This window comes from Daphnia pulicaria, chromosome 4 (genome assembly GCF_021234035.1).
Source record: "Daphnia pulicaria isolate SC F1-1A chromosome 4, SC_F0-13Bv2, whole genome shotgun sequence".
NCBI classification, from domain to species: domain Eukaryota; kingdom Metazoa; phylum Arthropoda; class Branchiopoda; order Diplostraca; family Daphniidae; genus Daphnia; species Daphnia pulicaria.
Window position 1 is genome coordinate 12,697,586 of NC_060916.1, and position 23,414 is coordinate 12,720,999.

Here is a 23,414-nt window from a genome sequence, read left to right on the forward strand (position 1 = left end):
GCTGAGATTCAGTGGCTGGAAAGTTCACGATACCCAAAAAGTCTTCGGTTAGCAACCCCAATTTCCAACCCGGACGAAACTGGTTAGATCGTTGCAACAATGAGAGCGCAGAATGAGTTCAACATCTCAAAGTCCTTATCTGCAATCTGTATGAGGTTTAATATTTCAGTGAAACACTACTTTCTAAAAAGAAGACCTCATTTTGCATCGCCAAAACGCAGAAACTGCAGAACTGATGCTCAGCTTTCTACAGCTGCCCTACACTCTATATTTGGTTTGCCGTTCAAAAACGGAAATATAAAGAGACTGGTAGAAAAACCGAACCAAGAACAAAAACAAATCCAGAATCCAGAATTAGAAATTTGTGTTGAGAGACAGTCATCTGACAGCCAACAGGTAAGACAAGTAAAGTCATAGTTTTGCGTGGCAGTCCTTCTTTACTGTTGTTGTTGTCTGTTATTCAAAGTAGAATGGGGAATGAAATAATCCAGTTCCACAATTGCTTCATTTTGCGAGATGGGAAAATCATTAAAGAGGACCTGTGGACCTGTGATGGCAAAATTGTTAATCCGGAACCCATTTTCTTTGACCAAAAGGACTATGCTGACATAAAAATTGATTGCGAAGGGCTTACAATTGCTCCAGGATTCATAGATGTACAAGTAAATGGTAATTATTATGTAAGTTAAGTTCTGGTTATGTTTACTAAACACTTTTCTTGTGATTTTTTGTAGGTGGCTTTGGTGTGGATTTTTCTCACGATAGTGAAACCATTGAGGAAGGCTTGAAAGTGGTAGCTAAAGGACTTTTGGCTTATGGTACTACTTCATTTTGTCCTACACTGGTTACCTCATCGCCTATATATTATCACCAGGCAATTTTACTCCATGTATTTATTATTTTCATAACAACTATTTAACCATGAACCATTTAGGTTGTAGAAAAAATTAAGAAAACTCCAGGAGGATCTGACGGAGCAGAAATCCTTGGCATACATGTTGAGGGACCTTTTATCAATAATGATAAAAAGGGTGCCCATGACTTGCAATTTATTCACAAGTTCACAAATGTAAGGGTTTATTAATTTGCATTTTCCATTCAATGAATTATCTGTCTTTTTATGTGGAATAGGGAGCCAGTTCTATTGAAGAAGTATATGGAAAGCACTGGAGGAATATCTCAATGATCACTCTAGCTCCTGAGCTGGAAAATTCAACAGAAGTTATTAAATACTTAACCAGTAATGGTGTGACAGTTTCACTGGGTATGTCCTGCATAAATCATTGCAGTTTAGAGGTTTGTCAACTATTGGATTTCTTTTACAGGCCATTCAATGGGTAGCCTTATTCAGGGAGAAGAAGCAGTAAGAAATGGTGCCTCCTTCATCACTCATCTTTTTAACGCCATGTTGCCTGTAAGAGTAATTCCAGTATGGTGATATAATTTTCATCTCTAATTTTGAGCATTTCAAATATTTATAGTTCCATCACCGAGATCCTGGGCTTATCGGGTTGCTAGCCTCTTCGAAAATTCCAACCGGAAAAACTATTTATTACGGAATTATCGCTGATGGAATCCACACTCATCCAGCGGCGCTTCGCATTGCCTACAGAACTCATCCTAAAGGTTAAATAACAACCTCTCCTCATATTTTTCCTTTTCCACTTTAATTGCGAACTTAATGTCATTTTTGCGTGATTGATGCAGGGCTCGTTTTAGTAACCGATGCAATGTCGGCGCTCGGCTTGCAACCTGGACAATACAAACTCGGTTACCAGGACGTTGATGTCAAAGAGAACTGTGCCGTGTTGGCTGGGACCACCACATTGTGTGGAGCGATAGCCTCGATGGATAAATGCGTCCGTCACTTGAAGCGCGCTACAGGTGTTACTCGAAAAAATAATTATTGCTCGTTCAACTGAAGTAATTACAATTTTATTTCAGAGTGCTCTACTGTTGAAGCTCTGGAAGCAGCTACTTTGCATCCAGCTTGCGCCTTAGGCATTAGCGATCGCAAAGGGTCTCTTCTCTTTGGGCGCGATGCCGATTTTGTCATTCTAGATCACGACCTCAATGTCGTTTCCACCTGGATTGCCTCACAGAAAGTTTATCAAAATCCTGCCGCTGTGGAACTGACTTCTCGGAGAATAACCAAGCAATAGGTTTAATTACTTTAGTCTTATTTTTGGTAAATAGAAATATATTCAAATTGTCAAATGGTGATTCACATTAATTAATTACATTCTGTAAACAAAACAAAACAAAAAATTCAAAGGGCTAGTTGGGATTTTGGAGAGGTATGCAGTTCAGTGTTATTGCAAGCCACCAAATTGAGAGATGTCAAGCAGTTGACAAGACTTTTCCCATAATTTTTTCTGGGTGTCGCGATTGCGAACCAGCTTTATCGGCTCGACTGCTTTCGAATTTTCAAAATAATTCCCACTCAAGTCTTCCACTTGCGACGATAAAGCAGCGTGAACCACCCGTTGAGCGCCCTGTTCTTCAGTCTACATAAATTACAGTTAAAGGTAAATATTTATTTAGTATCCTGAGATTTACGTAGCCTTCTAACCTTAGCTATCAATTTCGTCGTCAGATAACCAATATTCGCGAACCAATGTTGAGTCCATAAAGCAGATCTTATAATTCCAGGGTGAATGGCATAAATTTTTACGGGATAATTCTTAAGAGACAAGCGCTCATGCAAGACCTTGGTGAACATGATTATTGCAGATTTCGATTGAGAATAGGCGCATAATTTGTTAAAGTAAGACCTGAATGGAAAGGAATTAAGAAATAATAATGATTATCCAGAAATCATCCAGCAATGTGATTACTTGGCCTGAAGGTCGTATATTTCAAACCACCCGAACGCATGGCCTATCGAAGAAAGACAAACGATCCTTGCTGCTTTATTTTCCGTTCCTGCCTCTATGAGGCGTGGCAAAAGGAGATGCGTTAATAGAAAGTGGCCTAAATAGTTCACAGCAAATTGCGTCTCGAAACCATCCTTTGTCAAGGCGTAAGGTGACATGGTTCCAGCTTAAACACAACAGATGGATTATGTCCGACATTAAGTAAAGCGTATAATTTCAAAATGAATGAGACACAGTCTAACCGTTATTGATTAACAGACTAATGGGGATATTTTTATCGAGAACCGCCTTCCCAAACGCTCGAACACAATCCATCGACGATAGATCTAGATTAATCCATTCTACAGATCCAGTTGGCAATCCGGCATTCTTTATTGATTCGTATAATTGATCCTTGCACGGGCCATCTCTACAACCTATCACGGAAGATTTTTATTAGCACCTAGAAAGGAATCTTTAGTGGCGAAATATTTTTAAAACACTTACCAACAATCACTTTCATTCCAGATTTGACTAACGCCTTTATGGTGAACCATCCTATTCCCTGATTTCCACCTGTGATGACGGCATATTCCTCTTCTCTTTTTAAAGGGTCTGCATGAAAGTAAAAAAATCGCAAAAGACGTTAGTAAAATATAATTAGAGATAACAGTGATTGGACTCGGAGCAAGAACAGTACTGCAGTACTATTCACGGTAACTATGGAAACGAACTTTTTCAAATCTAGTCTACCACTCGACCTAGCAGACGCATTCTTTTACCTTTCACTTATGCACCGAAAAATTCAAGAAAATAGAGCTCGCGGGCTTTGGACATATAGACTAACTTGCTGTTAAAAAATTCAGTTTACCGATTTTAAATTTATTGAAAGCAGTATCAAATATATGGGAGCTGGTATTAAAAGGTACACAAAATTATTGCGCGGTTCAAGTATAGGACAGGCAGCTAGCTCACCTTTTAATGGGAGAACGGTACTGCAAGTTTCCAAATACATGGCATAGCTTCCAAGGACCAATAACTTAAGAATAATAATGAAATCTCTGAAATTTTTTTTTCAAAATCCCATTCTGAAACACTTGGAACTGGCTCTTAATGCGACTGCACTGAATGACTGAAGTAACTTAACTGGTTGGTCTCACTTTCACTTACGCGTCGACGCTACGTCTATTCTGTATCTATTAATATTTAATAGTTATCTTTACTTTACTTAAGTTTCGGCTGGCAATTGACAGACATGGGGTATTTATCAAACAGTGATTATGTCATGTTCTTAATCTTTTTCTCGACTTTGAAAGTTTCACTCACGAAGCGCCATGCATCTCGCCATCTGGTGGAATTGGTTTCGGCAACTTTACGAATATAAACGCTAGATTTGTAAAATTAACTCCAAACTCCAAAGAATACCACTTAACTATTAAAGAACGTAATTCTCAGACCGATCAAAGATGTAGTTGTGAATTCAATTTTCTAGCCAAGCCAAACACATCTATAAAAATTAAGTGATGTTTTCTTCTCTTCTCATTGCAGAATTTCGTAACTGAAAATTCGGATGCAACGTGGGAAATCAGATCACGCGGAAAATCAGGAAGGTACTACAATTTATCAAAATTTAACGGTTTTTCATAATTTAGTATTAAGCACTGTTTTAAGAAAACAAGAAAGTTATTCAATTTGTTTATCATCCCTGAAACATTACGTAAAATTCTGAAAACTGTATCAGAGAAAGGAACATGTGAACCAGTATTATAAACCACCAAATTGGGAGATGTCAAGCAACTGGCAAGACTTTTCCCACAATTGTGTCTGCATATCTCGATTACGGACCAGCGCTATTGGCTGGACCACTTTGGAATTTTCGAAAAAATTCCCGCTCAAGTCTTCCGCTTTCGGCGACAAGGCGGCGTACACGACGCGTTGAGCACCCTGCGCTTCCGTCTACGTCAAAAAAGAGAATTCTTTTGTTAAAAGCCGCAATTCGTTCTAAATTTCTTTTAAGTAGCTGTCTTACCTTTCCTACGAAACCCGAAAATATTGAAGTAAAGTGAGTAAACCAATATTTACTCCATACGTTAGTTTTGATAACTCCAGGGTGAACAGCATAGACTTTTACTGGCTTATTTTTCGAAGTAAGTAGCTCGTGCAAGACTTTGGTAAACATAATTTGAGCAGCTTTGGATTGGCAATAGGCAGCGAATTTGTTGTAGTAAGATCTAAAAAAAAGAAAGTTTTTTTGTTCAAAAACAGAAAAGTTTCGTAGTTTCTCTATAGTTAATTACTCTCCCTGAAGATCATTTATTTGAAAAAACCCTAAAGCTTGACCCGAAGAAGACACATTGACAATCCTTGCTGCTTTGTCGTTCGTTCCTGCCGCTATGAGACGTGGCATAAGGAGATGAGTCAATAGGAAATGGCCCAAATAGTTGATTGCAAATGCAGATTCAAAGCCATCTTTAGTCAACGTGTAGGATGTCATGGTTCCAGCTGAAAATCGGAAATAAGAAATGATTTTCAGGTTTTCAGCCTTGTGATGAATGATTACACACCGTTATTTATCAAAAGACTGATTGGGATATTCTTATCAAGAATGGCTTGTCCAAACGCTCGTACAGATTCCATAGATGACATGTCTAGGTTGATCCATTCTACGGACTCGGTTGGAAGTTCTGCTTGCTTAGCTGATTGGTATAAAATGTCTCTGCTGGGGCCATCTCTACAACCTATTGATTAAGACTTAATAGTTAGCGTAAATTACAATAATATGTGCGATAAAGTTTAAGTAATTTTCTGAATAATTTGTATTGTTTACCGACAATCACCTTCATTCCAGATTCTGCTAACGCCTTTACGGTGGACCATCCGATCCCGCGATTTCCACCTGTGACGACGACGTATTCCTTTTCTCTGTTTATGGGACCTGTAAGAGTGTTAGAAAAATTAAGCGCATGTTTAATTGTGTTTTTAGTTTGTGTAGATTCTTGGTTTTTTTTCTTACTTTTTATTGGCTGGACAAAACAGCACATTTCAGAAATCAAACTACAGCTGCCGAGGATTAGCATTTTTAAAAATATGTAGAAATCCCAAAAAATCTTTTTTATGAAATTCATTTCAAAAGAATCAGATCTAGCAGTAAAAAAAAGATCGGCGGTGAGACTGGGATAAAATTTAAATATTGCTAGCTCAACGCACAGACAGACCAAGAGAGACGAATGCTGGAATCAAATGTCCTGTACTTTCTGCTCAGTTACTATCACTGGTAAGTTCCGAGTGCTGTTCGCTTGGTTCAAAGTTTTCTCGCGAGCTATTTCAAATCTAGCTAGGGATAGGCCGAAAATGAAAAAAATGACCAGAGCAAACGAGAAGGTTGCATAGCAAGTAGGGGAGGGAGGGCTAGTAGGAAGTGAGAAGGGCTTAAAATTCTTCTTTATCGTTTTGTCTAAGAAATCTGAAACGGCACAGACTCCAGATGTTCAGGCTTCTTTCTACCAGAAAGGAGAACTAGCGATATTATTTTGATAGTGTTGGTGTAATGGTGTTGCAATTATTCATAAACCTAGTTATCAAGTTTCACTGAGCTACTTGCGGAGCTGTCAATTTGGATTAACGAAATTTGATTTAAGCTTTTTTTGTGTTTTTTGGTGACGGTTTTTCTTCCTATAAAACCAGTAAATATATATAAAATATTTAGATATTCTCGTTCATGTTTAGGCGTTTACCCGTTTTCTTTTTTTTTTGGTAATCCTGAAGTTTGATATTTATTTTTCTGGCAACGGTGTTGACGTGTTTACTTTTTAGTTTTCGAGTTTTTACTTGTTTGAAAATTTAGCAGAATTTCAATTTGTTCTCTTTTAACAGCGTAAATCAACGTGGTTTTTTTTTACCATGAAAATTACCTGTTGTTAATATTTACTCCAGTGAAATTGAAACATTGTGTAGGTCAGATTTACAAATTTATAATCAATTTCCACCATCCCTAGTAGACACTTTGTTTTGAAGTTTATGCAATAAGTTCTTAAGGTTGAACCAAACGGCAAACAGGCCATTTGGATTTCTCTGATCAGACAACTACTCAAAATGTATGTACATGTTCTGTAGTTATAATGTTATATACCCCTGTGGTTATTGAATAGGAAAGCTTTGCAAATAGATACATGACTGAGACATTCAGGCTAGGGACCCTCATCATGCCTAAGTATTGCCTCAAAAGACCTTTGTCAAAGTTTGGCATGTTTTGTTTGAATGTTTAGCATGAATTATATTATCCAGCTATTTAAGAATTAAGATATCCTAAGTTGAAGCATTTGGCATGAACCTTCATTATTGTAAATTATTCATGTGCAATGTAAATATTATAGGTACTGAAGAACTGATAAAATTTTTTCTGTTTATTGATTATCCCAGATACAGTATATTCATTATAACCAATCAAAATTGGAAAAACAGGGAAAATTGAATGAAAAAATTTGGGAAATTACAAACCACCGAACTTTGAAATATCGAGAAGTTGACAAGAAGTCTCCCACAATTTTTTCTGGGTATCTCGATTACGAACCAGCGCTATCGGCTTAACCACATTGCAGTTTTCGAAATAGTTTCCGTTCAACTCTTCAACTTGTGGTGACGAGGCAAAGTAAACAACACGTTGAGCACCCTGTTCTTCAGACTAAAGAAAATGTAAAAAGTAAATACAATATTAGCTAGGAGACTACCTCATATTTTCTGTGTTTGGTTGTTTCTTACCTTGAACATAAAACCCATTGTAAGAGAAACAAATTTGGCATACCAAGTTTGACTATACAGATTGGATCTGATAAACCCCGGGTGAACTGCATAGACCTTGACTGGTTTATTCTCAGTGGACAATTGCTCATCCAAGACCTTTGTAAACATAATTTGAGCAGATTTAGATTGTGAATAGGCTCCTATTTTGTTGTAGTGGTTTCTAAAGGAAAATAACAATAATATTAATAACTTCTATTTCTGAAAATATGTTTATAGGTTCATTACTTAGCCTGAAGATCATTAATTTCAAACCATCCAAAAGCATGAGCTGTTGATGACAAATTGATAATCCTAGCTGGTTGGTCTTTGGTCCCAGCAGTTAAAAGACGTGGCATAAGAAGATGAGTCAACAAGAAATGGCCCAGATAATTGACTGCAAACTGAGACTCAAAACCATCCTTAGTCAAGGCATAAGGAGTAAACATAATACCAGCTATACAAAATACAAACACATAATTAATTCTTATAACTCAGAATTTTAATTCAATTTAAAGTCAAACCATTGTTTATCAATAGGCTGATCGGGACATTCTTATCAAGAATGGCTTGTCCAAATGCTCGAACAGAATCCATAGATGACATATCTAGGTTGATCCATTCTACAGACCCAGTTGGAAACCCAGCTTGTTCAACAGATTTGTACAGTAGATCTTTGCTGGGACCATCTCTACAACCTATTAACATACATCTTTATATAGCACTTCAATGAAAATGTTGAGTCATAACAATGAAAATTGAAAACACTTACCAACAATCACTTTCATTCCAGATTCAACCAGCCCTTTAACAGTAAACCAACCGATTCCGCGATTTCCACCTGTGATGACAGCATATTCCTTTTCTCTTTTTAAAGGGTCTGAATAAAAGAGAATAAAATCATCAAGTGTTTGCTAAATAATCCAAATAATTTGACAGTTCAAGTAAATTAGGTTCTGCAACTGACATCGCCATCTGTTACATTTTCAACTAGTCAAGTATACGTTGCACAAACTGCTTTTCTAGCCCGAAGGAACAATTTTTTTAAAAATAATAAATAGGTAAAAATGCAATCGCTTACTCTGCAAAGGTCGTATCGAACTAAAAGCTTCAGAAAATAAGAACTTCGTACTAAGAATTAACATTTTAATAAACACAAATAAATCAATGAAAGTCTGGCTACAGCAACTCATTTTTGTAGGTTTGGGTGGGTACAAATCCACGTCCTATTTCTCGATCACTCGGAATGCAAGTGGTGGCATGAGAGAAGCACTGTCAAACGTGAAGCCTTACCCCCAGGCTAAGTAGGAAAAGCACCTGAGGAGTCATGTTGTTGAAAAGAAAGTTTTTTTTAGATGGCTTTCCTTTTCAGTTTCTCTTTCATTTTTCTCAACCAGGTAAAGGAAGCTTGGTGAAGAGAAACCGAACGCAGATGTTTCAGGATATTAAAGACGTAGCGTTTCTCTGGAAAGCGTAGCGTTAACACCACGAAGGAAAGTTCTGTCTTATGAAGCATGATGGGTTAAAAGTTAAAACCCTAAATGTGCTTTTAACTTAAATGAATGATTTTTTTATTTCGAATTCAATTATTTCGTTATTGAATTAATGGCAACATATTTATTGTAATCTTTTATAGAAAACAACACACGTCATTGCTATAAATATCGATAAGGTTTTGCCTAGATACCGTGAAAAACTAAGGATACTGTAGCTAATACTATTATTTGAAATTCAGTTTACCGAGTTCCAATGATACATTCGTAACATTATAAAATTTGTAATTTGCGCTTAAACCAGCAATGAAAATAATTTAAAAAAAATCACCAAAAGGAAAAGCAACACATTTTTTAAATTAATAATTTTGTGAAGTATTTTTAAAAGTAGGGGAAAGTGGGAAACAGCACATGATGTGACGAAAAATGAGCAGATTGTCAATTAGGCAACTCTGTGCAGTTGTAAACTGATTAAGAATTGAAAACAAAAACTTTAACAGTGCAACTAACAGTGAAAATATCTGGAATTTTCCTTTAATATCTCAATGTATTGACTGCCAAACACGAAATAGCAAGTTGGTGATAAGAAACTGCAAAATTCAAGTGATCGTTTCTTGTAGTTACTGAAGTGGACATTGAAATTGTAAGTTTCATCTTTCATGTTTGATTTTTAAAAACATTCTTTTCCATTTTCAGATGTATTCTGACGTGTAGTAACTAGAGATTATTTTTTGAAGTATAACTTAATGTTGCATTTAATAGTTTAGGTTTAACGAGAAAAGAGCGAGATTTTTAAATCGTACATTTAATTCCTTTAATTCGTAATTTGAAGTACTGTAAACAGTACCTAGGATAAACGAATTTTTGAGAACTGTAACTAACAATCATATGTAAACTAAACTATTGCGCAGAACTCTTTAGCCGAACATGAACGAAAGGGATTTTAATTTTCTCAGATAATAGAGAGGATGCAATATTTGTTAATCTTTTCTTTAGTAAATGGTGGCCCTGAAAAGGGCCGATTGGTAAGTCAAAAGGGAATAGGTCGTTCAGGCACGTTCACCACGAATACGGCGAGCGAGCTGGATGTCTTTTGGCATGATGGTGACTCGCTTGGCGTGGATGGCGCACAGGTTGGTGTCTTCGAAAAGACCCACCAAGTAAGCCTCGCTGGCCTCCTGAAGGGCCATGACGGCCGAGCTCTGGAAACGCAAGTCGGTCTTGAAATCCTGGGCGATTTCTCTGACCAAGCGCTGGAATGGCAACTTGCGGATCAGAAGCTCGGTCGACTTTTGGTAGCGACGGATCTCACGAAGGGCGACGGTGCCGGGACGATAACGATGGGGTTTCTTGACTCCTCCAGTGGCCGGGGCACTTTTACGAGCGGCTTTGGTGGCCAACTGTTTGCGGGGCGCCTTGCCACCGGTGGATTTGCGAGCGGTCTGCTTGGTACGAGCCATTTCGAGCGACTGAAATTTCAAATGTTCTAAACTTCTAACTAGTGAAAAGTACTTGGTATATGTGGGGAACCTACGGACGTTGCGGAGCTAAGCGAGTTCACTGGCTAGGGATTGGTTAGTTCAAAAATGGGAGGGAAAAGAAAAATTTATAACGGAAATCCTTTTTGTTGACAAGTGATGGCTGGAGCTGAGTTCCACCAATAGGAGTTCAGCTTGAGGATCCGGTAGGGTATATATTGGGACCATAGTGAGTTGAACATCATTCGTTATTTTTTAAATCTCTGAAACTCATTTGAAAATGACTGGTCGCGGCAAAGGAGGAAAAGGACTCGGCAAGGGAGGCGCCAAACGTCATCGCAAAGTTTTGCGTGACAACATCCAGGGAATCACCAAGCCGGCCATCCGTCGTCTTGCCCGTCGTGGTGGTGTCAAGCGAATCTCTGGTCTCATCTACGAGGAGACCCGCGGTGTGTTGAAGGTGTTCCTTGAGAACGTGATTCGTGACGCCGTCACCTACACTGAACACGCCAAGAGGAAGACGGTGACGGCCATGGACGTCGTCTACGCACTGAAACGCCAAGGCCGCACACTGTACGGTTTCGGCGGTTAAATCTGATTTTAGTATTCAAACTCTGACCTTTCAAACCAATCGGCCCTTTTCAGGGCCACCATTTACGTGAAGCAAAAGATTTCTCAACTACTTAACCATATTCTTGCCGACTTTATACTAGATAGAATAACAAAATCCTTGAATTTTGAATTCATTATTAATCTATTTTATCTTTGAAAGATTTGATATAGCATGAAGCAATGCCAATTGTTCGTGCGTTTTAAAAGATATTTTTCTGTGATACGTAAACGGTGTGTTTAACCAAATAACTAAAATAACAATATTCCAGATGCAATTGTTTTCTCCGGTTCTCATATTTTACAGTATTTTTATTTTTGACTTCCCGGAATATTTAACAAAAATGTTTTATATTTGTTAACGAGTTGCTAACGGAGATCAACCTCTGAATCAAATGAATATATTGACACTTTCTCGCATAAAAATCAACAGATATCGAATTCGAACTGGAGAAATATAGAGAAAAGCTCTAGATCAAAGTATTTCATAACGCTCCGTCGCACTAAATTTGGTAGGGATTAGAACTCCATTAGACAATAAGTGTCAAAAGCAGTTAGATATTTTTCATTTCTTGAAAATTTGGTGGCCCTGAAAAGGGCCGTTTGGTTGGAAGAGACCGAGATGAACAATCTACTTGGTGCTGGTGTACTTGGTGACTGCCTTGGTGCCTTCAGACACGGCGTGCTTGGCCAACTCACCGGGCAAGAGCAGACGGACGGCCGTCTGGATTTCCCGGCTAGTGATGGTCGAACGCTTGTTGTAGTGGGCAAGACGGGACGACTCTCCAGCGATGCGCTCGAAAATGTCGTTGACGAAGCTGTTCATGATGGTCATGGCTTTGGAGGAGATGCCAGTGTCGGGGTGGACCTGCTTCAAAACTTTGTAGATGTAAATGGCGTAGCTCTCCTTCCTCTTGCGCTTCTTCTTCTTGTCTCCTTTGGCAATGTTCTTCTGGGCCTTGCCGGCCTTCTTCGCAGCTTTTCCGCTTACTTTGGGGGGCATTCTAAGACTTCAGTAAATCTGAGAAAGAAAGTAACGATTGTCACTTCAAATTTCGTTTTTATATTGAAGCTGGCTCCCCCTCACTACTTGATGGTAGCCAAAACTCGCGTCTCCAGAGACTTACGTGTAGCAGCAGATGTTCACTTGGGGGCGGAGCTAGTGACACAATCAGGGGAAAGATGAAAGAAAGGGGGGAAAATAAAAGTTTACTGTTTGGCTACCAAGATTGCATTCTGAATCCGACATCAAGCGACTATATAAGCGTCGATTTTTCAAATTGTATACATCACTCGTTCCTTGATTATAGGAACCGCGTTTACTTACTCTACATCTCAACATGTCTGGTCGTGGTAAAGGAGGCAAAGTCAAGGGAAAGTCAAAGACCCGTTCCAGCAGGGCCGGACTTCAATTCCCCGTCGGTCGTATCCACCGAATGCTCCGCAAGGGATCGTACGCTGAGCGCGTTGGTGCCGGAGCGCCCGTCTACTTGGCTGCCGTCATGGAGTACTTGGCCGCTGAGGTCCTCGAGTTGGCCGGTAACGCCGCCCGTGACAACAAGAAGACCCGCATCATCCCTCGTCACTTGCAATTGGCCATCCGCAACGACGAAGAGTTGAACAAACTTCTCTCCGGGGTCACCATCGCTCAGGGTGGTGTTTTGCCCAACATCCAGGCCGTTCTCTTGCCCAAGAAGACCGACAAACCCGCCAAGGCTTAAACTTCTCCCGTCTTTGAATAAACGGCCCTTTTCAGGGCCACCAATTTAATTTTGAAAAAAAGAATTTGCTAAATGCTATATTTCGCACATTATTTCGTTTCTGACTGAGAGAAAAACTTTATTAACATTTTACATGTTATTGTACAGATTTATAAATATCTTATAATCTTAATCAATGTCTGAATTCAGTACGTATGAGTTTATGATCCACCTTGTTAATTCAGGCAACCTTGCCCACTCCCCCTTAGTTCTAGTTAAAATTCAAAATGGTCGCCCTTTGGCTTGTTGTTGGTTGCGGGTGGTGTGACAGCGATTGTGTCGAAAATTCTCACTGATTCGGTCTTTTTTTTGTTTATTTTTAATGGAAAATAGCACCAATCACTAGCACTAAGTAATCAGATGTCGCAGTGTCTCCCATGTTGTTGTTCTTTAATGGTGAAACGAGGCGAAATGAGCGAAACAAATTGTTACATAATTTATGCTTATATTCCTGTGATTTCAATTACAAAATTGAACTTCGTATCATATGTAGGTTTATCTTTACCTAGTTTCCTTATTTTTATACTGTATTATTTTATTTCTTTAAATATTAGATGCATACTGTCATTCATTCCAACAAGTTGACTTAGCGCTCAGTCAATTTCCATCCAATAGACCCATAATGCTGTCAAAACCTAAAACTCATGTTTGAAGCTCACATATAAAGGAATACAAATCTGCCGAGTTAAGGTATTTCCCCATTACTACTAACAGTCCATTACAATTCAGATTTTCATGTAACATAGGTATTCTTGTTCATGAACCATAGGACTTTTCTGAATCTCGCAATTTTGGTGGTGTAACCTGCAACATCATGTTTGCTGTGATGGCTGTTTCTACTTCTGTAGCATCCCAGCTGAGAGATAGGTAGAGTTTTATTTTTCACTGGTAAATTTGTAAATAAAGTAGAGAATATCCTTGTCCCATTGCTACTTAGAGTTTCAGTGACATGAAGAGTGTGATGTGAATAATGCCGTGTGTATGCAAAAATGTTACAGTTCTTCTTGACGCCTTACTAAATTCATCACCCATATGATAAAGGTGAGCATCAATACCACCTATCACCATGCTACTGTAACACATTATGACACTTTCTTTAGCATCAGGAAATGTTTCTCAACATGAGGAGTAAGACTGTTGGTTGCTGTGAATTCCATTTTTACGGTTTTTCATCATGAACATTTCAGTGTGCTTCTTAGAAAAGGTAAAGATTGATATGTTTTATTCTTTGGTATATTTTCATTAATGTAAATGTATAATTAATGTATGTGTTCATTAATGTCGTGTGGTCCTGGCACGGAGATTCTTGTGCCAATGGTGACCTTTGTCCATGACGGAAGAGGGACTTCCATCAACGTTCTTCTCCATCCTTATCTTGGCGACGCACGCTCATCTAACTTCACTGCTTCTAAACACAATTTGTTTTACTTCACTGGCGAGTTTCTGGACCACTTCAGTGATCGCTTCCGTCCGCTGTTACGCACCTGCAGTCACTCACCACGGGATTATGCCCAGGTACCCAACAATTGACTTATTTTCGTAGGTTATCTAATAATAGTCTAGTTGCGTTAGACTCTGTCTGTGTAATAGTTTTCGACTCTGTTTGTGTATTAGTTTAAAATCAGACCCTTCTTACGCGCCAACGAAGTTTTACTTGGACGTTTCTTTTTTCTAACGCTAGATGGCTTTTTGACAATTTGCAGCTGTCATAACAGTCAGTTTCAGTTACTTTGCACGTATATTTAAACATTTATTGGCAGTTATTTTGTTGAAATATTTAGTAATAACTGACAATTACTATTCCAGCAACAAAGCTCACTTGTAAAATTTTCGATAATTGCTCTTTTTTTCTACTTCCGGTTTGCTCATTTCAGTCAGTAGTTCAGACAATATTCATTCGAGGAGCAAAAGAACCACATATTCGTAATCCTCGTCGAATTTGTGGTAAAGTTCATGTTATCTTTTTTACGTACGCGTACTTCCGGTTTCGAACATTTTCCTGAACTATAGTTCAGGAAAATTCTCGATTTTGGCCAAATTTTGGATTTCGTTTAAATCACATCTAATCAACCCCAAATTTCATGGAGATCACGAATATGTGGTTTAATTTGACGACAGCTCAATGGTTGAGGCGCTGTGGTTACTTCCGGTCTACTTCCGGAATTTTTTTTTTGAAGACTAGCATGTGAGCTTTGTTCTGTGAACAGTTCTCAATATTGTTAGGTAGATTTTAAGCAATTTAAAGCGCGCCTTTAAAGTTTTGAGCAAAAAAATCAGAACAATGTCAAACCTATATGTATTATGTGACTATTATGTTACTTTAATTGGCATGTCACTTAATAAGAATTGTTTTCTCTTTATTCAGGTAATGAGAGGAAACGTCGAGAAGATGGACACTAAAACGTCGCCGGTATCTCCAAAATGTCAGCGTGGATCATCATTTGTTGTTGGTATTATCTAATATGTTTGTGTTAGTGTTAGTTAACCCGTTGTCTGCCACGCCTTTGTTTTCCCCTAGCTCCTTAGCACGGGCCGCGCTGTTCGGTCTCGTGGTTTTCAAGTCGCGGGGTCGGAGAGTCGCCAAGCCCAAAATTTGCCGCAAGGCGCCTGTTTCAGGCAATGCACCATAGTTCCCCCTTTTCAGCACGGACTTGTCAGCAATGGCAAGTCCCACTTGGTCATGGATCCTTCAGAAGCGACACACGTCGTCTGCTGTCGAACCGATCGGACGTGTGTAAGAGGTGCTCCTCCTGGATTGAATTTTTAGAGTGGAAAAACTTGATTTCTGTGCTGTGTAATCCACCACCAACATTAAACTTGCAGTGTTCTTCAATCTGAACTCAGTTTTGTCCACTTTGCTGCATATACTTTATTTTGACATTCCATGCTAATCTCGTCCCTACGCACCACGCTACGGCTCGAGTCATCTCTCTTCTCCGCCAGATGGCTGCTATCCAGCACGTCAACAACGCCACTAGATGGCAGTAGCCACCGTTCCTTGAACGGCTACTTCATATTGAGAAACCATATTGGCATATGGGAATTGGAAGTTACTGATCAACCAATTGGACGAATTGCTCACTAGGCTCACTCGGCACTCGCCTAATTGCTTCGGCACGAGTGATTGGGCAAGTCAAGTTTTATACAGTTCCTCTTCTCATTTAATCAAGCCGGCGGAGCCGCCTTTTCTCTCAGTGACCAGACCAACACCTAGCGGGATAACTCCCACTGACTCACCGATCATACTACACCAGAGCTACTACACCGACCAAACTACACCACCCCTCCTACTACTGCGACATTGGCGAATTTGGACGACATTGGAAGTGAAGTAGAAGTAAGACTGGCGTCCATCATCACCTGGGAATTTCGTCTGTTGTGATCTGCGATTGGCTTCTGGGTGAAATGTGGCAGGGAGAAAATTATTCAGTAGTTCAGTAAATATTCATTCGACGTACAAAATAACCACGAAGAAACTGGCCAGCTGGCAGTTTACGTCGCAGTCGTCCAGATCTTCAACCCGAAGAAAGCAACATTTACAATTATTATATTTCATTCTTGATCGTCCGTTTGTCCTGTTCAATATAATAATTGCTGTGTGTCGTGTGACGAGAGTTCATTGGTCGATCTCGTCAGATCGTCCGTGGATATTCCCCCCGTTTGTTTGAACTCATTGGTCGATCTCGCCAGATCGTCCGTGATTTCTCCTTTTATCTCCCGCCCGATTGCGTTGGTCGGTTCCGCCGGACCGTCCGCAAAATCCTGTTTCACTCCGTCGTCTTTCGTCAACGCCCTTCCAGTCAGCTGTCACAGTGTCCAGTGTCCATGTGTCCAGTGTCAGTGTCCAGCCATTCAGCCCGTCATCTGTTTCCGTCTGCTGTTTCTACGTTCTAGTTGTTCCAGCATCACAGTTTGTCCGGCTTCATTGCCCGTCAGCTGACTCTTCACCTCCGCTCAGTTTGTCCGGCTCGTTGGCCCGCGTCAGCTGATTAATTTTCCGCCAGCTTGTCCGCCTTCCGGCCAGTGTCAGCTGGTTTTTTCATCCGTCAGTTTGTCCGGCTCGTTGGCCCGCGTCAACTGACCGGCTCTACTACACCGATTCTACTACACCGACTCTACTTCACCGACTCTACTACACCGACTCTACTACACCGACTCTTCTACTCCGACTCTACTTCACTGAATCGGGGCAGCCTCTGGCCATCCGTCTATCCGTCGACATGGAGAAAGCCTGTGGCAACAGTGCCTGCAGAAATACCTTCATCTGCCACAACGACAAGAAGAAGTTTTGCTCCAACCGCTGCTACCCTTCTGTCATTGCCCGTGCGGCTGCTAAACAGGCCAGCAGGAATGGTGCCCTGGCTGGGGCAACTAACTGTGCCTCTTTGGATACTGTGAGGACTACACCTGCTCATACTCCTGCTCCAACCTACTACGAGACGCCTGATGACACCTCTACTCGAAAGACAAGGGACGATTCATGGATCCCATCACCACACTCGGGCTGCTCTCCCCCCACGGCACGCTTTGGCAGGCCCCGTCGGGATCCTGCTCCTTTGGCTAACTTCCCACTGGCAGGCATTGATGCACCACATCCGGCTCTTTTCCCTTCACACGCTAGGCCACAGCCAACGCCTCCAGCGACAAGACGAGCTCCTGCTCCACCTACCATCAATCTGCCAGCATGCGTCTCTCACCAAGGCCCTGTCGTTCCATACCAGCCAATTTCTTCGCCTCACTCTCCTCTCGGGACTTCGCCTACCACGAACTCCGGCGTTTCCAGTCCCTCTCTCGAACTAGGAGTAGACGATCTGGACGGCAGCTTGCCTGACGAAGAAGACGGTCCAACTCCTGCCAACCTCTTCTACGAACACTGGGCTCCCATAATCATGGAGTGCTCCTCCAGGACTGAGCTGGACACGATCGCATCTGATCTCGCTGCCGACTGGCACTCTCACACTTCGAAAGACGACCCACCTAGCAGTGAGGCCTCTAGACCTCCTCGTCCTCCTCGTACGTCACCTCAAAGGTCCAACACGCATAGGCACCAGTCCAGGCAACAACAGCGAATCCGTCAGAAGAACAATGCCAAGCGATGGGAGGCGGCCAGCAAACTCCAAGCACTCTTCAAAAGATACCCGAAGAGGGCCGTACGCAAGGTTCTGGGCGAGACATCGCAGTGCTACACTGGCTCCATCGAGTCCGCCACACTCTTCCTCAAGGCCACCTATGAGCAGCCTCGCCCTCCGGAAGCGGACATTATGGTAGCGAAAGCGGCGTACGACGCATGCTCTTGGGCCCCTCTGTCCGATGACGACCTCTCCTTGCTCTCACTTCCACCATCGAGCCAGGAGGTCGCACACAAGCTCAAACGGGCCTCCAATACTTATCCTGGAGCTGACGGCGTTGAATACAAAGACATTCTTCGTCTGGACCCTTTTGGGCGGCTGCTTGAGCTCCTCTACGCTGCGGTCTGGCTCTACGGCATTCCTGCCTGTTGGAAATCGGCTCGCACCATCCCGGTATACAAGAAGGGCCCTACTGACGACTACGGCAATTTCAGGCCCATATCGCTGCTTTCCACCATATACAAGCTCTTCTCGAGCTCCATAGCATCTCGCCTTACCGCAGTCGCGTCCGACAATGACTGGTTGTCATTTGAACAGAAGGGCTTCCTTCCTGGGGTCCATGGAATACAAGAACACACCATGCTGCTGGAATCGGCCATCGAACAGGCCAAGCTCAAGAAAAGCCGACTCACCATCTGCTGGCTCGACCTTGCCAACGCCTTTGGCTCGCTCCCCCACGATTTCCTCCATCAACTCTTTCAGAGTCTTCCGATCCCGACAGAGCTCCGTGACATTCTCACTGACATCTACACCAACAGCATCTTCCAGTTTGTTGTCAACAAGGAACTGGTCACCGTTCATCCCACGTCCGGTGTCCGTCAGGGAGATGGACTAAGCTCCATCATCTTCAACCTTGCCGCTGAGCCCCTCATCCGCTGCGCCAAGGATCCTACCAACCAAGGCTTTAATCTCTTCGGCTCCCTGCTGAAGGCCACTGCTTACGCGGATGACCTCTCCCTCATTGGATCCTCTCCTGATCAGCTTCAGCCTACTCTTGACGCCATGCTTGCTGTGGCGGCGAAACTCGGGCTCAGGTTCAACGTCGCAAAATGCTCTTTCCTCTCCCTGTCCAAGGGTAAGGCCACCAACTCATCTCTCCTGCACATTCATGGCACCTCTCTTCGCTGCTTGGAGGAAGGAGAGAGCGAGTGCTACTTAGGAGTCCCCATGGGCACTCGTCTAACATTTCGACCCGTCTGTGATCTGCCCGACAAGCTGATTAAGGTCGCCGATTCTGACTTGGCGCCTTGGCAAAAACTGGAGGTTTACAGAGCCCACCTACTGCCGTCTCTCTCTCATCATCTCGCCACAGGGAGGGTCCTTCGCGGTTTTCTCAATGAGATGGATGCTCGCTGTGCCGAATTCCTCCGTTTCGTTGCCAACGTCCCCCACACTGCTCATAACGGCTTCCTCTATTCTGATCGCAGGGCTGGCGGCTTAGGTGCCTCTCAACTGGCAAAAGATTCGGACATCTGGATCATCGCTCGTGCCACTCAACTCCTCGATAGCAACGATCCGGTTGTCCGCCTCACTGCCAGAGCCCAGCTCAGCCAAAACATCTCCAGGGGATTCGACGGCAAGCCACCTGATCCGCTGCCTCTTTCTAACTACCTCTCTGGCTCGTTAGAAGGTGGACTCTATGACACCCGTTTCTACAAGTGCGGCTCCAATACCTGGTCCCGTGCCAGGAAATCAGCACGAAGACTTGAGGTTAGGATCGATGTATCCGGCGATGAATCGACCAAAGTGATCGCCGACGACGTCTCCTGCCTCTCTCTGAAAGCTGTAAGGGGCCTCCGCACAGTCATCCGGAAACGCTGGACAATCTCCCTCACGAATGCCTTGCATCAGGGCAGGGTAGCAAGGGGGCTACTACTTGACCCATCTAACGACGTTGCCCGCCTCTCATCTCATCGGACCTGCCTCTCTTTCAACGAGTGGAATCTCATCCACAAGAGCCGCCTCGGCCTGCTTCCGCTCCTCGGGAATCCTGGTTGCTCTGCTCCCAACACCAAGTGCAGGAGATGCAAGGTCGATGCCGAGACTACCTCACACGTGACCAGCCATTGCCGCAGTAATCTTCCGGCCATTGGCCGCCGACACGACCTTGTGCTGGCGGAAATTGTGAAAACCATCACCAGGGCCGGCCATGCAGCGTCTGTCAACAGAGTCTTCCCTGGCTCAACCCTGAGGCCGGACATAGTCATCTTCTCGACCGACCCACCAACAATAATTGATCTCACCATCACCTTCGACGCTCCTGAGTCCCTCGATGCTGGCCATGCCAGAAAAATAGAGAAATACAGCTGCCTGGGGTTAACTCTCCCCTTCGTTATTGGCGCCTTGGGATCCTGGCTCCCTTCAAACAACGCGGTTGCTGTCGCCCTCAACATCCCCCCGGCTCCTTGGCGCCGCCTCCGGAGGAAGTGCCGTCTGATGGCTATCCAGGGATCTGTCTCCATTATTCATCGCCACATCCGCGGACATGGGGATGACCAGGAAGCCTATACTCCAGCTCCTTAATGGTTTTGCATGTGATTATATGACATGTATCGCATGAAATTGTTCTGTATCGTTGCATCGTAGTGTTTTATGTCTCGTTTTTCATCGCTCTGTATACTATTTCCATTGTTCCATCTCTCGTCTAACTTCGCCTAGTCAATTGAAATTCCTCATCGTACATCTACTAATCTTTTATAATGATATGTCTTTGTCACGCCGTCGTGAAATACAGCTCTATGTCTCAGGAAAATTCTCGATTTTGGCCAAATTTTGGATTTCGTTTAAATCACATCTAATCAACCCCAAATTTCATGGAGATCACGAATATGTGGTTTAATTTGACGACAGCTCAATGGTTGAGGCGCTGTGGTTACTTCCGGTCTACTTCCGGAATTTTTTTTTTGAAGACTAGCATGTGAGCTTTGTTCTGTGAACAGTTCTCAATATTGTTAGGTAGATTTTAAGCAATTTAAAGCGCGCCTTTAAAGTTTTGAGCAAAAAAATCAGAACAATGTCAAACCTATATGTATTATGTGACTATTATGTTACTTTAATTGGCATGTCACTTAATAAGAATTGTTTTCTCTTTATTCAGGTAATGAGAGGAAACGTCGAGAAGATGGACACTAAAACGTCGCCGGTATCTCCAAAATGTCAGCGTGGATCATCATTTGTTGTTGGTATTATCTAATATGTTTGTGTTAGTGTTAGTTAACCCGTTGTCTGCCACGCCTTTGTTTTCCCCTAGCTCCTTAGCACGGGCCGCGCTGTTCGGTCTCGTGGTTTTCAAGTCGCGGGGTCGGAGAGTCGCCAAGCCCAAAATTTGCCGCAAGGCGCCTGTTTCAGGCAATGCACCATAGTTCCCCCTTTTCAGCACGGACTTGTCAGCAATGGCAAGTCCCACTTGGTCATGGATCCTTCAGAAGTGGCGCGTAGATTAGTAGAGAGCAACTTACGGGTTGTATGGTGTGGCAGTCAATGGGTTAACTCAAGTGTATGTATATGTGTATGTTTGTATCTGATTGTAAAATGTGGAGGAATTGTGGGAGGAGGTGGGACAATATAACATAATTCTTTTTATAAGATTTTTGTTCATTGTTTTTAATTTATACCAAGTTTTGTTGATGAATTGTATCAATATATTTCTCTCAATTTCAAAGTCTTTCATTGATTCAAATTTACAGTTACAAGTGTCTTGTCCGTATGAATAAACAGTAGTCACCTCTAAAACATAAAATAAACAATTCACAATTCAGCATACCGGTCTTGAAGAAATCCAACACCAATAGACGACTGACGCAAAGTTGACAAACTTGAAGTTACTAACAAAAGTATTACAAAAGAATTACCCGTATTAAAACCATAATTTTCTCTTTTAAGATCAAATATTAATTCCCAGTGACCAATGACCATAAATTAACCGACAAATATAAATAACCTCACATAGAGGTTTCGCCTCTAGTATTTAGACATTTCCTTGTAGAAAATTGCGGAATCGTAGTTGGTGGTGTAGTACTCCGCTGCCTTGGTGGTGTAGTACTCCGCTGCCTTGGTGGTGTAGTACTCCGCTGCCGTGGTGGTGTAGTACTCCGCTGCCTTGGTGGTGTAGTACTCCGCTGCCTTGGTGGTGTAACTCGACGCAGAATTATACTTTGAGGCTTCGGTGTAGTAGTTCGGGACATCATAGGTTGTGGTGTAATACTCAGCGGCCTTGGTAGTGTAGTATCCGGTTGTTGCGCACGTTGTTGTTGTGTAGTAAGACGGCGGCGTTGCGGTTTGGTATCAACCATACCCACGAAACATCGGTACACCAGTGGTCGACCCAACCATCAAGGATACAACAACCAACAGTAGCACGACGCCTTAGTTAACTAGACGGTACATAATTTGAACATTAATTTTCAATAATAACCGACATATTAACAAACAGAAAATAATAAAGTGAAAACTGATACAAAACTCTAGGTAAAAACAAAATAAAATTTACCATTTGGTTGCGAACTAGTATTACGTTGGAGAATGCAGTTGGTTACAAATAGTGTACAGCAGTTGTTGCCGTGTCAGAGATGCTCACTCAACTGATTTGTTGGGCCTTTTCTCTCTCTTTTTATACTATTTTTTCTCACCCTGACCCCTCTCTTAAGCCTTGCTGTTATTTTACCTGTTTGGAAATGAAGCAAACACTTCCCGTTCTCACCCAACTTCTACACCACCGCATTGACAGTTTTACGTAATGATCTCCGTGAGACCGTGACCTTCGAAAGTGAACGACATACAAACTGGCCTTTCCTTCTGCAGGTTGACGTTGCTGGGGATGGGTCTGCAACAAACAATATCAAAATTAATACCAAATGGATGTTGCTTAAAAAAAATGGAATCACGATGTAGTACTAGGGCTCTTTGGTGATGCAGCTTGTGCAGCATTAATTGTAGTCTTGGTGGTGTAGTATTTGAGGACAACAACCAACAGCAGCACAACGCCATAATTGACTAGACAATAAATAATTTAAACATTAATATGCAATAATAACTGACAAAAAACAATAGAAATTAATACAAAAACATAAGTAACAGAATATTTACTCATGATTGCGATTTAGTGAGAAATAGTGCACAGCAGGTCAGCAGTTGTTGCCGTGTCGGAGATGCTCACTCAACTGATTTCAAACGGTTGGTTTTTTGGGGATGGGGTTTGACGTTTCCAGGCCGACAGGCCTATTTACGCCACTTGCACATGCGTTTTAGGGAGAAAGCTGATTTCAAACGCCTTTTCTCTCTCATTTTATACGACTTTTTCTCACCCTGACCCCTC

General features: G+C 42.0%; 8 protein-coding genes and 4 long non-coding RNA genes across 16 annotated transcripts; 6 read left to right on the forward strand and 6 right to left on the reverse strand.

The window, feature by feature from the left end:
* The first annotated feature begins 11 nt into the window (after window positions 1-11).
* On the forward strand, window positions 12-2,217 carry LOC124337050 (N-acetylglucosamine-6-phosphate deacetylase-like). 2 transcript variants are annotated; one of them, XM_046791067.1, is made up of 10 exons: window positions 12-148; window positions 222-396; window positions 470-669; window positions 735-874; window positions 935-1,069; window positions 1,132-1,264; window positions 1,326-1,414; window positions 1,482-1,626; window positions 1,708-1,884; window positions 1,945-2,217. In XM_046791067.1, exons 3-10 carry the CDS (start codon window positions 471-473, stop codon window positions 2,160-2,162), a joined length of 1,236 nt encoding a protein of 411 aa, XP_046647023.1. In that variant the 5' UTR covers window positions 12-148; window positions 222-396; window position 470; the 3' UTR covers window positions 2,163-2,217. The 2 variants fall into 2 exon arrangements, with proteins under 2 accessions (XP_046647023.1, XP_046647025.1); XM_046791069.1 differs by lacking the exon at window positions 12-148 and having other exon boundaries at window positions 172-396; window positions 467-669.
* A 57-nt stretch (window positions 2,218-2,274) lies between these two features.
* LOC124337103 (retinol dehydrogenase 12-like) lies at window positions 2,275-6,572 on the reverse strand. Of its 3 annotated transcripts, none has more exons than XM_046791153.1 (7): window positions 6,071-6,572; window positions 5,869-5,996; window positions 5,683-5,790; window positions 5,420-5,593; window positions 2,838-3,042; window positions 2,573-2,774; window positions 2,275-2,507 (listed from the first exon to the last, which is right to left on the reverse strand). In XM_046791153.1, exons 2-7 carry the CDS (start codon window positions 5,978-5,980, stop codon window positions 2,313-2,315), a joined length of 996 nt encoding a protein of 331 aa, XP_046647109.1. In that variant the 5' UTR covers window positions 5,981-5,996; window positions 6,071-6,572; the 3' UTR covers window positions 2,275-2,312. The 3 variants fall into 3 exon arrangements, with proteins under 3 accessions (XP_046647109.1, XP_046647108.1, XP_046647110.1); XM_046791152.1 differs by having other exon boundaries at window positions 6,063-6,572; XM_046791154.1 differs by lacking the exons at window positions 5,420-5,593; window positions 5,683-5,790; window positions 5,869-5,996; window positions 6,071-6,572 and adding exons at window positions 3,119-3,292; window positions 3,363-3,470; window positions 3,831-4,105.
* LOC124337381 lies at window positions 2,411-5,954 on the forward strand. 2 transcript variants are annotated; one of them, XR_006917294.1, is made up of 4 exons: window positions 2,411-2,528; window positions 4,404-4,465; window positions 5,704-5,792; window positions 5,892-5,954. It is a non-coding gene; the product is annotated as an uncharacterized LOC124337381 (long non-coding RNA). The 2 variants fall into 2 exon arrangements; XR_006917293.1 differs by lacking the exon at window positions 2,411-2,528 and adding an exon at window positions 3,447-3,571.
* Window positions 6,573-7,243: 671 nt separating the features above from the next.
* Window positions 7,244-8,922, reverse strand: LOC124337102 (retinol dehydrogenase 11-like). The gene is made up of 6 exons (XM_046791151.1): window positions 8,713-8,922; window positions 8,404-8,511; window positions 8,156-8,329; window positions 7,881-8,088; window positions 7,614-7,815; window positions 7,244-7,536 (listed from the first exon to the last, which is right to left on the reverse strand). Exons 1-6 carry the CDS (start codon window positions 8,822-8,824, stop codon window positions 7,345-7,347), a joined length of 996 nt encoding a protein of 331 aa, XP_046647107.1. The 5' UTR covers window positions 8,825-8,922; the 3' UTR covers window positions 7,244-7,344.
* Window positions 8,923-9,520: 598 nt separating this feature from the next.
* Window positions 9,521-10,592, reverse strand: LOC124337217 (histone H3). The gene has a single exon (XM_046791320.1). The coding sequence runs from the start codon at window positions 10,582-10,584 to the stop codon at window positions 10,174-10,176; it is 411 nt and encodes a 136-aa protein (XP_046647276.1). The 5' UTR covers window positions 10,585-10,592; the 3' UTR covers window positions 9,521-10,173.
* Window positions 10,593-10,871: 279 nt separating this feature from the next.
* On the forward strand, window positions 10,872-11,194 carry LOC124337295 (histone H4). The gene has a single exon (XM_046791402.1). It carries the CDS (start codon window positions 10,883-10,885, stop codon window positions 11,192-11,194), a length of 312 nt encoding a protein of 103 aa, XP_046647358.1. The 5' UTR covers window positions 10,872-10,882.
* A 542-nt stretch (window positions 11,195-11,736) lies between these two features.
* Window positions 11,737-12,214, reverse strand: LOC124337273 (histone H2B.3). Its single transcript, XM_046791379.1, has one exon. It carries the CDS (start codon window positions 12,212-12,214, stop codon window positions 11,843-11,845), a length of 372 nt encoding a protein of 123 aa, XP_046647335.1. The 3' UTR covers window positions 11,737-11,842.
* A 305-nt stretch (window positions 12,215-12,519) lies between these two features.
* On the forward strand, window positions 12,520-13,066 carry LOC124337243 (histone H2A). Its single transcript, XM_046791348.1, has one exon. The coding sequence runs from the start codon at window positions 12,552-12,554 to the stop codon at window positions 12,930-12,932; it is 381 nt and encodes a 126-aa protein (XP_046647304.1). The 5' UTR covers window positions 12,520-12,551; the 3' UTR covers window positions 12,933-13,066.
* A 163-nt stretch (window positions 13,067-13,229) lies between these two features.
* LOC124337362 lies at window positions 13,230-13,981 on the forward strand. The gene is made up of 4 exons (XR_006917258.1): window positions 13,230-13,460; window positions 13,526-13,661; window positions 13,741-13,838; window positions 13,909-13,981. It is a non-coding gene; the product is annotated as an uncharacterized LOC124337362 (long non-coding RNA).
* Window positions 13,982-17,191: 3,210 nt separating this feature from the next.
* LOC124337738 lies at window positions 17,192-20,623 on the forward strand. Its single transcript, XM_046791766.1, has one exon. It carries the CDS (start codon window positions 17,192-17,194, stop codon window positions 20,621-20,623), a length of 3,432 nt encoding a protein of 1,143 aa, XP_046647722.1.
* Window positions 20,624-22,246: 1,623 nt separating this feature from the next.
* LOC124337360 lies at window positions 22,247-22,832 on the reverse strand. The gene is made up of 2 exons (XR_006917256.1): window positions 22,590-22,832; window positions 22,247-22,473 (listed from the first exon to the last, which is right to left on the reverse strand). It is a non-coding gene; the product is annotated as an uncharacterized LOC124337360 (long non-coding RNA).
* A 46-nt stretch (window positions 22,833-22,878) lies between these two features.
* On the reverse strand, window positions 22,879-23,288 carry LOC124337380. The gene is made up of 3 exons (XR_006917292.1): window positions 23,186-23,288; window positions 22,994-23,092; window positions 22,879-22,922 (listed from the first exon to the last, which is right to left on the reverse strand). It is a non-coding gene; the product is annotated as an uncharacterized LOC124337380 (long non-coding RNA).
* Between the last annotated feature and the right edge of the window lie 126 nt (window positions 23,289-23,414).

Excerpts from the sequence above, each read along its gene's own strand:
- LOC124337273 (XM_046791379.1), bottom strand. The coding sequence starts at position 12,214 with ATGCCCCCCAAAGTAAGCGGAAAAGCTGCGAAGAAGGCCGGCAAGGCC.
- LOC124337102 (XM_046791151.1), bottom strand. The coding sequence starts at position 8,824 with ATGAGTTGCTGTAGCCAGACTTTCATTGATTTATTTGTGTTTATTAAA. Across the intron at positions 8,330-8,403 it reads TGGAATGAAAGTGATTGTTG|GTTGTAGAGATGGTCCCAGC; the intron begins GTAAGTGTTTTC and ends GTATGTTAATAG. Across the intron at positions 8,089-8,155 it reads CAGCCTATTGATAAACAATG|CTGGTATTATGTTTACTCCT; the intron begins GTTTGACTTTAA and ends TATTTTGTATAG.
- LOC124337050 (XM_046791067.1), top strand. The coding sequence starts at position 471 with ATGGGGAATGAAATAATCCAGTTCCACAATTGCTTCATTTTGCGAGAT. Across the intron at positions 875-934 it reads CGCCTATATATTATCACCAG|GTTGTAGAAAAAATTAAGAA; the intron begins GCAATTTTACTC and ends TGAACCATTTAG. Across the intron at positions 1,265-1,325 it reads TGGTGTGACAGTTTCACTGG|GCCATTCAATGGGTAGCCTT; the intron begins GTATGTCCTGCA and ends TTTCTTTTACAG.
- LOC124337738 (XM_046791766.1), top strand. The coding sequence starts at position 17,192 with ATGGAGAAAGCCTGTGGCAACAGTGCCTGCAGAAATACCTTCATCTGC.
- LOC124337217 (XM_046791320.1), bottom strand. The coding sequence starts at position 10,584 with ATGGCTCGTACCAAGCAGACCGCTCGCAAATCCACCGGTGGCAAGGCG.
- LOC124337243 (XM_046791348.1), top strand. The coding sequence starts at position 12,552 with ATGTCTGGTCGTGGTAAAGGAGGCAAAGTCAAGGGAAAGTCAAAGACC.
- LOC124337295 (XM_046791402.1), top strand. The coding sequence starts at position 10,883 with ATGACTGGTCGCGGCAAAGGAGGAAAAGGACTCGGCAAGGGAGGCGCC.
- LOC124337103 (XM_046791153.1), bottom strand. The coding sequence starts at position 5,980 with ATGAATTTCATAAAAAAGATTTTTTGGGATTTCTACATATTTTTAAAA. Across the intron at positions 3,043-5,419 it reads CAGTCTTTTGATAAATAACG|CTGGAACCATGTCACCTTAC; the intron begins GTGTGTAATCAT and ends GTTGTGTTTAAG. Across the intron at positions 2,775-2,837 it reads ATATACGACCTTCAGGCCAA|GTCTTACTTTAACAAATTAT; the intron begins GTAATCACATTG and ends CTTTCCATTCAG.